Here is a 12,975-nt window from a genome sequence, read left to right as displayed (position 1 = left end):
TACAATTTCCTTATGAAACTGAAGATGAACTATGTGGTTTGTTGTGGCTCTTGAGCTGTGAGGAACAAGGTTTCATCATCAGAGTACTCCATTTTATTTTCTTCAGGCTGTAGGTGTGCTAGGAGAGGAGGCCATTCCATGGAAGCAGCATAAGTGAGCTTGCCTCTGTTAATTTGCCATCTATTTATGTGGATCTGTTTATACCAGATTCACCACTGTTACTTATCTGATGATACCAGATTTATGAATGACACTTTGGACTTAAAACTTGAGAATGTGTTTACTTTTTGTTTCCCCGAGGTCACTCAAACTTCCTAGACCTCTTCGAAACCCTAGTAACCCTTATGTCCAAGCTCATTCATAAAATTTCCCCTGTATATATATTTTTTCCAGAAAGGAATATACCGTCAAGTACCTACGTTGTGATTGTGAAGCATCCTATAGTTCTGCCTTCCAAAAAATCCTCAAACAATTCTCCAAATTTCTATATATAGGTCATTTATAATTCTCATAATCTTCAAAAACTCATGCCAGTGACTATATTTCAATAAGAGTGACACAGCTCATGAATCAGTTGTGCTAATGATTAAACTGTTGTCTACATCATCTCCACTTAGCATCTGAGTTCTCATACTTTGTCTTCTCGAGAGCATGTGCAATTGTTCCCTGTCAGGAAGACCACTTTGGGATGTCATATCAACTGTGATTGCTGGTAAAAGAGATCTTGAGGAATCCTTTTTGATCAATCATTTCCCACCTGTGTGACTCCTAGTTTGCTCGACATGAGGGACGCCACCAAGTTTCCGTTGGTGTAGTTGCCAATGATCAAGTCTGGTTTGCCCTCTAGAATGTCAAGGATCTTGGCAGAAGCATCCTGAAATCATGCCAGGATAAAAAATTACTGAACATTGCTAACACGAGAGTGCTGATAATTAATAATTCGCAGCTGGCAAACCTGAGTGTATCTCTCTAGGTAAGGGTAAATGTCAAACCAGGATACCCACTGGTGCAAATCCTTCTCGCCTTCAGTCTTGAATGGCACACGTAGTATGTTTGAATATTTCGTATTCTCAACCGGTTCGAGCTCCACATTACATTTCGTGCCTTTGGAATCTGGTATCAGTCTTGTTAGCTGCGGCACAATAGTAGCCATTAGTTTAGCTGCAGCACAATAGTAACCATTAGAAATGACATGTATGAATGGCTAGGATCAAGCTTTACCACAAGAATCTTTGGTGTTATGTGCAAACCCTGCTGCTTGATCCTCTGCACCAGCTCCTCTTCCATGGACCTGACTTGGTCCAGGATGTAGACAACCTGTCACAGAAAAACCATGCCTTCAGAATATGATGCCCTGATCAGAGTATTATCTCCTATTATTTGCTAATATCGATACCTGACCGCCGGTGTCTGGCAATCCTAGAACCTTCTCTTGGCCAAAGTAACCATGGATGGAGAAGACAACAATGTTAAATATGGATGGAATCCTGCCGAAGAACTTCTCCATGTTGATAGGATCTGTTGCCTGGAGCACTTCAGATAGGAAATTCAGAGTCTCCTTGCACCTCTCGGCATTTTCACCCCATCCTTTCCCCAACCCCCACTCCTGAAATCTGCGAATTCATTCCCAGATGCATATTTAAACTCTGGTATTCCCAGATGCCAGGATTCATTCTAACAGCGAATGCAACGAATGGTGGTAGCACTACTGCTTCCTGCAAGCATAAAGGACTCCAAATCTGATAAACTTCTTCCATCAACTTGATTCTAGCTGCAGAAGGGAATTGGGAAATTTAAAGCGAAGTAACCTGAGTCGAACAAATAATGTAACCGAGAAAGCCTTCCACAAGCTTTTCCATCTCAGCTTTGTCATCCAGTGATTTTTCCAGCTCTTCCACGAGCTGCTGGTTCTTCAAGAGCCTCCTACATACCTGAAACATTTTTTGCCCCAGTTCTCAGGATGACAAAGCTGCCATTGGACATTTTTGCCATCAGGTAAACTTTTTGCCATTGGACATCCACACTAGGCCAAGAACTTTCAGAAGATCACAAAAGAGAAACAAAGCATATTCTCTCCTGCTCGGGTTAAGCTTCCTTAAACTTTCAGAAGATGCACAGCAACTTGATGGCATCAAAGAGGGATATACAAGCAAAAAAGTTCTTTATTTCATGAAAAGATACATGAAATGAAAAAAAAAGATACATGAGCTGCGCTCTTTATTTCAGAAACTTGATGGCATCAAAGAGGGATATACAAGCAAAAAAGTTCCTTTCCAAAATTCTTGAAGAATTCAGAGTTTGGTGCTGAATCAGGCGACGACTGTCTTCAGGTGGAGAATGTCATCTGGCGCAAGAATTAGAGCTGCGTTTTCAGAGGCAGCCTTGGCTCTCTTCTTCCTGTCGCCTAAAGTTTCTTCAATCTCGCCCTCCTCGATGTCCTCCTCGTCTAACTGCAGCAGGTTGAAGACCCGCTTAATGGTGAGCCGGTGACCGGTCTTGGGAGGTGAGCTGCTGCCCTCTAATTCGAGGAGCAGCCACTTCCTGGATGAAGACGGCGTGGAACCTGAGGGCGGTGGAGAGGCCGTTGCCGCGGAGGCGGGGGCGCAGCCGGAGGGCGGGGACGCCGTTGCCGCGGAGCAGGGGGCGCAGCCGGAGGGCGGGGACGCCGTTGCCGCGGAGCAGGGGGCGCAGCCGGAGCGTAGTGGGGGAAGAAGCGGTGGCTGCCGACCTGCGGCGGCGGCCGCCGCCACCGCCGCCTTCTTGGATAGCTTCTTTTTGTAGATCTTGCACAGGGCGTACCCTGCCGCCTGGCCCCGGCGGTGGCGGAGGACGAGTTCCTTCATCAACCACCCGTTGCGGGTCTCGGCCCCGCCGGGCGCGCGGAGGAAGAAGGCGAGCGCGGAGCTCGTTCCTAGCGGCGCGCCGCCGCTAGACGAGGAGCCCGCCTCCCCCGCCGTGGGCCAGATGGCGTGTGTCTTGTCTATGCGCCAGTAGCCGAGCCCGGCGGTCCTGCTGACGTGGAGGTCGTGCCCTCCCATGGAGCGGAGGCCCGTCAGGACGTAGAAGACCGGCCTTCCATCGCCGCCGGGAACGGCCTGGCAGGCGGCGGTGACGACCTCGGGGACGTCGGTGTAGAGGTCCCGCTTGCTAACCCACGGCGGCAACTTCCCATCCCGCTCGATCGAACCGAGGACCCGGATCAGGTCGTCGTCGTCCGCCGGGGGCGCGGCGAGGTCCACGGGACGCGACATCTCTGTTGACTTGTGTCTTTGTTTTCCGTGGATTGCGAGAGACGCCGGTCGCCGGTCGCCGGGTCCTTCTGCTTTATTTATTGACGCTTTGGCTTCTACCGTACCACAAGAAGAGTTGGGGTGCGGCGAACGGTACCTGCGGTTTGTGTTTTTTTTTTTTTTTTTTAACAAAGTGCAGACGCAAGTGTTCATATACACATACGCATACACTCACCTCTATGTCCCTATGAACACCTTCGAAAGACCGAGCCGATATATCATCTTGAGATTTACAAAGATACCATAGACGTTTTTTCGTCGACGTGAACGTCTCCTTCTGCTGAATGTGCATCGTCGCAAATCCTGAAATAAACTCATGAATAAATGCAAACACCATGCCTTGAACCCTCGTGAGCTGAGGATATAGATGTCCCTCTAACCATTCAACCATAGGTTGGTATGGTTCGTACCTACGGTTTGTTTCACAACATTTCTTCGTTGGCTTGCTGCAAACCCAACCGATTTTCTCCCTCGCCCCCCCCCCCTCATATCGTGCACCTCCCACTGACCATACAACAACCATTCAACAAGAAATAAATAAAAAATACTATACAACAACCGATTGATACTGCTAAGCACACACTACCGGGAAAAAAAATAGTTGGCCCTTACCAAACTCCTTACATGCTCGCCACCGGCCACCCCTCAAATCCTGGTTAAAGTGTCGGAAGTGGCTACTTCTTGTTAGACCTTAAAGGTCAACTAGGCTAGATAGGTCCGGTTGTAGTGGTGGGCATTACCTTGTCCTGCACTCGAGGAGCTCCCGTCGGCGTCCATGGTGAGGTCGCGACGGCGACGGCGACAGAGAGATGTGAGGTGGTGGCGGTGCTTCACGTGAGCACTCGCTAACCCTAGATCAGAAGGGATGTCGGTGGGGAGTCTGGCGGCGCGGTGAACCTCGTACCGTGCGCCCCGGCCCCCACCTCTTTATTTATAGCGCAGGTCACAGGGGCCCGCCAACCACAATGGGTTGGCCGCCCCCCGATCAGGGCGCAAGGGTCCGGTGGGCCGTTGGACCCATACGGGAGAGATCAACCTAACATTCTCCCCATTGATCTCAACTTTTACTTTTAACTTTATACTTTCTAGCTTATTTGTTCCATCACCTATTGGTATGTTGAGCATGTCTCATAGTCACAGCTTAATTGCCGATAGAATCATACAACCACAACATACTTTTTTTTAAACAAATTCTATTACTTTTGGGCCTCTCATGATCCAGGAATCATAGGCTTTCCATTAAACCTATGTCGGCTAAGTGTTCCATGAACACATTGGGTGGTAAGCCTTTCGTTAGCGGATACGCAAGCGTATCCTTTGTACTTATATGCTCGAGACTTATAGTGTGATCCTGGATTTTATCTTTCGCAACATAATACTTTATATCTATTGTCTTGGAAGAATTACTCAACTTGTTGTTGTGAGCATAGAATACTGCGGGTTGGTTGTCACAGTACATCTTTAATGGTTTGTGAATACAATCTACCACTTTCAAGTCGGGTATAAATTTCTTTATCCATATCACCTGCTCGGTGGCTTCAAAACATGTTATAAACTCTGCTTGCATCGTGGACGATGCAACTATGGTCTATTTGTAGCTTTTCCATGAAATAGCCCCTCCAGCGAGAGTGAACACGTATCGTGACGTGGATTTTCTATCATCTCTATCTCCCGAAAAATTTGCGTCTGAATACCCTTTTATCTCTAGGAAATCAGATCTTCTGTATGTTAGCATGATATCCTTTGTGCCTTGCGCATAACGCAATGCTTTCTTTGCCATCTTCCAGTGCTCTAGGCCCGGATTCGCTTGATATCTCCCGAGTACCCCGGTGATAAAAGCTAAGTCAGGGGTGCACACTTGTGCATACTGTAAACTTCCAACAACCGAAGTATATGGCATTGCTTTCATCTCATTGAGCTCGTACTAGTTCTTGGGACATTGGTATTTCCCAAAACTATCGCCCTTGACTATAGGAGCAGGTGTGGCCTTACTTGCATGCATATTATACTTTTTGAGAACCTTCTCTAAATATGCTTTCTATGGTAGTCCTAAGACTCCATTCTTTCTATCTCGGTGAATTTCAATGCCCAAAACATATAATGCTTCACCAAGATCTGTTATATCAAAGTTTGAGAATAAGAACTTCTTTGTTTCTATTAGTAGACTAATATCACTGTTAGCAAGCAAGATATCATCCACATACAAGATTAGGAAAATACATTTCCATTTTTAAACTTTGCATAAATGCAGTTATCCTCAATATTTTCTTTGAATCCAAAACTTTTAATCGTTTGATTAAACTTTAGATACCACTGTCTAGAGGCTTGTCTTAAACCATAAATGGATTTCTTCATACGACATCCCATATTTTCCTTACCTTCCATGATAAAACCCTTGGGTTGTTTTATGTAGACCTTTTGTTTTACATCACCATTCAAAAATGTCGTCTTCCCATCCGTTTGATGTAACTCTAAATCAAAATGTGCAACTAATGCCATGATGATTCTGAAGGAGTACTTACATGAGACTGGTGAAAAAGTCTCATTGTAATCTATCCCTTCTCTTTGTGTAAATCCTTTTGCCACAAGTTGGGCTTTATACTTTTCTACATTCCTATTAGGGTCATACTTGGTTTTGTAGATCCATTTGCAGCCTACTGTCTTGGCTCCTTTAGGAATTTCCACTAAGTCCCAAACATCTTTGGAACTCATCGATTTCATCTCTTCTTCCATTGCCTCTAGCCATTTCGATGAGCGAGGGATTTTAATGGCTTCTTCATATGTGGTGGGATCACCTTGCATATGAACCATTTCTGTGTTATAGACTTTATAATAAGTAGAAATAGTTGATCTTCTTGTTCTATTAGACCTTCTAAGTGCCTCAGCTTCTCGCACATCTCCTACCATTTGTTGTTGTATCTCCCTTTCATGCTCAACAACGGGTTCAGTCGGCTCCTGACGGACAGGTTCCGGGTCCTCTCCCATAGCTGTCGTGGATGGAGTTACAACCGGTAGTGAGAAAAAAGGCTCTTGAATCATTGGCTTAGGTGCATGCACCCTCTTCTCCTCAAGATCAATTTTCCGAGCTACCATGCTCCCCCTCATCATTTCGACCTCTAAGAAGATTGCATGTCTTGTTTCTACAAACTTTGTGTATCTTTCTCGAAAGTAGAAATGAAAACCTTTTGATCTATCAGGATAGCCAATGAAATGGCAACTCACTATTTTGGGATCTAACTTTGCAATGTTTGGATTAAACATTTTGGTCTCAGTTGGGCATCCCCACCCCCTGAATGTTGTAGGGATGACACTTTTCCAGTCCACAGCTCGTGCGGTGTTTTAGGCACCGACGTGCTTGGTACTCTATTGAGAATGTGAATGGCGGTTTTAAGCGCCCCCATCCATAATCCCAATGGCAAGTTGGAGTAACTCATCATGCTGCACACCATTTTCATAAGAGTACGGTTACGCCTTTCAGCTACTCCATTCTACTAAGGTTCGCCCGGCGGTGAATACCGGGCTAATATGCCAGTCTCCTGCAAAAACTTTGCAAAAGGTCCAGGGACTTGGCCATATGGAGTGTGCCGACCGTAGTACCCCCCCCCCCCCCCCCGATCGGACCTCACTATCTTTATTCTTTTGTCAAGATGAATTTCAACTTCAGCTTTGAATATTTTAAATTTATCCAATGCTTCATTTATTTCTTTGATTGGATAAATATAACCAAATCGGGAGTAATCATATGTGAATGTTATGAACGAGTCATAGCCATCCACACTTTTCATAGGAAATTGTCCACAAATATCAGTGTGGATTATTTCTAATGTTCGTGTGCTTCGGTTTGCACCCTTTTTGATTTATTTTACATACTTTCCTTTAACGCAATCTATGCATTGTTCTAGGTCTGAGAACTCTAACGGAGGAAGAATTTTACTTTTGACTAATCTTTCTATTCTCCCCTTGGAAATATGACCCAAGTGCCATAATTTCGATGATTCGTGAGTTCTCTTTATTTTCTTTTGTTCTTTGTTTGACGAGGAACTTTGCTCATTCACATTACACATATAATGCACTTTTTCACAAAGTGATAATAAATAAAGCTCATTGTGAAGGAAAGCATCACCCACATAAGCATTATTATACCAAATGGCACACTTGCCATGTCCAAAATAGCATTCATAATTGTCTTTATCCAAACATGAAACGCTAATTAATTTTTTATAACATGAAGGAACAAATAGAACATCTCTAAGCAAAAGCTTGAATCCTTCGGCTAGCTCCAAGGAGACGTCGCCGACAGCTTCAACTTCTGCTTGGACACCATTTGCGACTTCAATACGTCTTTTTTTTTGCATAGTCCCCTTCGAATGGAATCACTACTAGGAAAAAGCTTATACATAGAATCTTAGTAGTAGCGCGTTTTAAAAGGAGGCGCTGGGGCTACTTAGCAGTAGCGCGTGTATAAAAATAGCGCTACTAATAAACTCATATCAGTAGCGTGGCACTTATAAAATGAGCTACTACTATAATTGCCACACCATTCCCGACAGGCTAGGTATAGTAGTAGCCCCCTTCCTAAACCAGCGTTGCTGCTATTCTAATTAGCTATAGCGCTTGGCATCAACCCGCGCTTCTGCTATGCCCACCTTATCCACCCCGTGCGCTCCCTCTCACTTCCTCACTCCCGGCCCCTCAGTCCCCCGCCATTGTCGCTCCCTCTCTGCCCCCACCCCCGCCATGTTGGGGAACGTCGCATGGGAAACAAAAAAATTCCTACGCGCACGAAGACCTATCATGGTGATGTCCATCTACGAGAGGGGATGTGTGATCTACGTACCTTTGTAGACCGTACAGCAGAAGCGTTAGTGAACGCGGTTGATGTAGTGGAACGTCTTCACGTCCCTCGATCCGCCACGCGAACTATCCCGCGAACAGTCCCACGATCTAGTGCCGAATGGACGGCACCTCCGCGTTCAGCACACGTACAGCTCGACGATGATCTCGGCCTTCTTGATCCAGCAAGAGAGACGGAGAGGTAGAAGAGTTCTCCGGCAGCGTGACGGTGCTCCGGAGGTTGGTGATGATCTTGTCTCAGCAGGGCTCCGCCCGAGCTCCGCAGAAACGCGATCTAGAGATGAAACCGTGGAGATATGTGGTCGGGCTGCCGTGGCAAAGTTGTCTCAAATCAGCCCTAAAACCCCACTATATATAGGAGGAGGAGGGGGGAGACTTGCCTTGGGGTCCAAGGACTCCCAAGGGAGTCGGCCGAGCCAAGGGGGAAGGCCTCCCCCTCCCAAACCGAAATCTACTTGGTTTGGAAGGTGGAGTCCTTCTTCCCTTTCCCACCTCCTTCTTTTTTTTCCTTTCCTCTTTGATTTTCTTTCCTATGCGCATAGGCCTCTCTTGGGCTGTCTCACCATCCCACTAAGGGCTGGTGCGGCACCCCAAACACCCATGGGCTTCCCCGGGGTGGGTGCCCCCCCGGTGAACTCCCGGTACATTCCCGGTAACTCCGAAAACCTTCCGGTAATCAAATGAGGTCATCCTATATATCAATCTTCGTTTCCGGACCATTCCGGAAACCCTCGTGACGTCCGTGATCTCATCCGGGACTCCGAACAACATTCGGTAACCAACCATATAACTCAAATACGCATAAAACAACGTCGAACCTTAAGTGTGCAGACCCTGCGGGTTCGAGAACTATGTAGACATGACCCGAGAGACTCCTCGGTCAATATCCAATAGCGGGACCTGGATGCCCATATTGGATCCTACATATTCTACGAAGATCTTATCGTTTGAACCTCAGTGCCAAGGATTCGTATAATCCCGTATGTCATTCCCTTTGTGCTTCGGTATGTTACTTGCCCGAGATTCGATCGTCGGTATCCGCATACCTATTTCAATCTCGTTTACCGGCAAGTCTCTTTACTCGTTCCGTAATACAAGATTCCGCAACTTACACTAAGTTACATTGCTTGCAAGGCTTGTGTGTGATGTTGTATTACCGAGTGGGCCCCGAGATACCTCTCCGTCATACGGAGTAACAGATCCCAGTCTTGATCCATACTAACTCAACTAACACCTTCGGAGATACCTGTAGAGTATCTTTATAGTCACCCAGTTACGTTGCGACGTTTGATACACACAAAGCATTCCTCCGGTGTCAGTGAGTTATATGATCTCATGGTCATAGGAACAAATACTTGACACGCAGAAAACAGTAGCAACAAAATGACATGATCAACATGCTGCGTCTATTAGTTTGGGTCTAGTCCATCACATGATTCTCCTAATGATGTGATCCCGTTATCAAGTGACAACACTTGCCTATGGCCAGGAAACTTTGACCATCTTTGATCAATGAGCTAGTCAACTAGAGGCTTACTAGGGACAGTGTTTTGTCTATGTATCCACACAAGTATTCTGTTTCCAATCAGTACAATTATAGCATGGATAATAAACGATTATCATGAACTAAGAAATATAATAATAACTAATTTATTATTGCCTCTAGGGCATATTTCCAACAGTCTCCCACTTGCACTAGAGTCAATAATCTAGTTCACATCACCATGTGATTCCAACGAATCCAACACCCATATAGTTATGGCGTCTGATCACGTCTTGCTCGTGAGAGAGGTTTTAGTCAATGGTTCTGAAACTTTTAGATCCGTGCGTTCTTTACAAATATGTATGTCATCTTATAGATGCTGCTACTACGTGATATTCGGAAATGCTCCAAATATCTACTCTACTATACGAATCCGTTTCACTACTCATAGTTATTCGGATTAGTGCCAAAGCTTGCATCGACGTAACTCTTTACGACGAACTCTTTAACCACCTCCATAATCGAGAAAAATTCCTTAGTCCATTAGTTACTAAGGATAAATTTTGACCGCTGCTAGTGATTCAATCATGGATCACTCTCTGTACCTCTCAACATACTTTGAGTCAAGGCACACATCAGGTGCGGTACACAGCATGGCAGACTTTAGATTCTACGGCTAAGGCATAGAAGACGACCTTCGTCTATTCTCTTTATTCTGCCGGGGTCGGGTTTTGAGTCTTACTCAAATTCACACCTCACAACGCAACCAAGAACTCCTTCTTTGCTGATCTATTTTGAACTCCTTCAAAAACTTGTCAAGGCATGCATCTTGTTGAAACTTCCATTAAGCGCTTTCGATCTATCTCCATAGATCTTTGATGCTCAACGTTCAAGTAGCTCAATCCAGGTATTCCTTTGAAAACTCCTTGCAAACAACCTTGTATGTTTTACAGAAATTCTACATTACTTCTGATCCACAATATGTCAACCACATATACTTATCAGAAATTCTATAGTGCTCCCACTCACTTCTTTGGAAATACAAGTTTCTCATAAACCTTGTACAAACCCAAAATCTTTGATCATCTCATCAAAGTGTATATTCCAACTCCGAGATGCTTGCACCAGTCCATTGAAGGATCACTGGAGCTTACATACTTGCTAGTATCTTTAGGATCGACAAAACCTTCTGGTTGTATCACATACAATGTTTGCTCAAGGAAACCGTCGAGAAAACAATGTTTTGACATCCTACGTGCAATATTTCATAAATAATGCATCAACAACTAACATAATTCTAACAGACCTTTAGCATCGCTACGAGTGAGAAAGTCTCATCATAGTCAACTGTTTGATCTTGTCGGAAACATCTTTGCGACAAGTCGAGCTTTTCTTAATAGTGACTTATCACCATCATCGTCTGTCTTCTTTTAAAGATCCATCTTTACTCAATAGTCTTATGACCATCAAGTAGTTCTTCAAAGTCTACACTTTGTTTTTCATACATGAATCCTCTCTCGGATTTCATGGCTTCCAGCCATTTGTCGGAATCTGGGCCCACCATCGCTTTCTCCATAACTCGTAGGTTCACTGTTGTTCAACAACATGACCTCCAAGACAGGGTTACCGTACCACTCTGTAGTAGTATGTGACCTTGTCAACCTACGAGGCTTGTAGTAACTTGATCTGATGCTTGATGATCACCATCATCAGCTTCCACTTCAATTGGTGTAGGCGCCACAGGAACAACTTCCTGCGCCCTGCTCCACACTGGTTGAAGTGATGGTTCAATAACCTCATCAAGTTCTACTACCCTCCCACTCAATTCTATCGAGAGAAACTTTTCCTCGAGAAAGGATCCATTTCTAGAAACAAACACTTTGCTTTCGGATCTGAGATAGGAGATGTACCCAACTGTTTTGGATATCCTATGAAGATGCATTTATCCGCTTTGGGTTCGAGCTTATCAGACTGAAACTTTTTCACATAAGTGTCGAAGCCCCAAACTTTCAAGAAACGATAGTTTAGATTTCTCTAAACCTCAGTCTATACTGTGTCATCTCAACGGAAATACGCGGTGCCCTATTTAAAGTGAGTGCGCTTGTCTCTAATGCATAACCCATAAACGATAGTGGTAATTCGATAAGAGACATCATAGTATGCACCGTACCAAATAGTGCGTGGCTATGACGTTCAGACACATCATCACACTATGATGTTCCAGGTGGCATGAACTGCGAAACAATTTCCACATTGTCTTAACTGCGTACCAAAACTCGTAACTCAGATATTCATTTCCATGATCATATCGTAGACAGTTTATCCTCTTGTTACGACGAACTTCACTCTGAAACGGAATTGAACTTTTCAACATTTCAGACTTGTGATTCATTAAGTAAATACTCCTCTATCTACTCAAATCGTCAGTGAAGTAAGAACATAATGATATCCACTACGTGACTCAGCACCCATTGGACTGCATACATCAAAATGTATCACTTCCAACAAGTTACTATCTTATTTCATCTCAATGAAAACAAGCCCTTGCTCATGTGGTATGATTTGCATGTCACTAGTGATTCGAAATCAGGTGAGTACAAAGATCCATCAGCATGGAGCCTCTTCATGCAATTTATACCAACATGACTCAAGCGGCAGTGCCACAAGTAAGTGGTACTATCATCATTAACTCGTATCTTTCGGCACCAATATCATGAACATGTGTAACACTACGATTGAGATTCAATAAACCATTGAAGGTGAATATTCAAGAAAATAGAGTAACCATTATTCTCCTTAAATGAATAATCGTATTGCAATAAACATGATCCAATCATGTTCATGCTTTAACGCAAGCACCAAATAACAATTATTTAGGTTTAACACCAATCCCGATGGTAGAGGGAGCGTGCGACGTTTGATCATATCAACCTTGGAAACACTTCCAACACGTATCGTCACCTCGCTTTTAGCTAGTCTCCGTTTATGCCGTAGCTTTCATTTCGTGTTACTAATCATTTAGCAACCGAACCGGTATCCAATACCCTCATGCTACTAGGAGTACTAGTAAAGTACACATCAACATCATGTATATCAAATACACTTCTTTCGACTTTTGCCAGCCTTCTTATCTACCAAGTATCTAGAGTTGCTCCGCCTTAGTGACTGTTCCCTTCATTACAGAAGCACTTAGTCTCGGGTTTGGGTTTAATCTTGGGTCTCTTCATTAGTGCAGCAACTGTTTTGCCGTTTCACGAAGTATCCCTTCTAGCCCTTGCCTTTCTTGAAACTTAGTGGTTTTACAAACCATCAACTATTGACGCTCCTTCTTGATTTCTACTTTCGCAG

The 12,975-nt window shown here is 44.4% G+C and overlaps 1 protein-coding gene across 1 annotated transcript; it reads right to left on the bottom strand.

The window, feature by feature from the left end:
* Positions 1-500: 500 nt before the first annotated feature.
* Positions 501-2,011, bottom strand: LOC123409608 (sucrose synthase 5-like). Its single transcript, XM_045102463.1, has 5 exons — positions 1,932-2,011; positions 1,397-1,613; positions 1,222-1,317; positions 956-1,132; positions 501-874 (listed from the first exon to the last, which is right to left on the bottom strand). Exons 1-5 carry the CDS (start codon positions 2,009-2,011, stop codon positions 743-745), a joined length of 702 nt encoding a protein of 233 aa, XP_044958398.1. The 3' UTR covers positions 501-742.
* Positions 2,012-12,975: the final 10,964 nt, after the last annotated feature.

The sequence above is a fragment of the Hordeum vulgare genome, chromosome 7H (assembly GCF_904849725.1).
Source record: "Hordeum vulgare subsp. vulgare chromosome 7H, MorexV3_pseudomolecules_assembly, whole genome shotgun sequence".
In the NCBI taxonomy this organism is placed as follows: domain Eukaryota; kingdom Viridiplantae; phylum Streptophyta; class Magnoliopsida; order Poales; family Poaceae; genus Hordeum; species Hordeum vulgare.
This window is presented reverse-complemented; position numbering and strand designations above follow the sequence as displayed.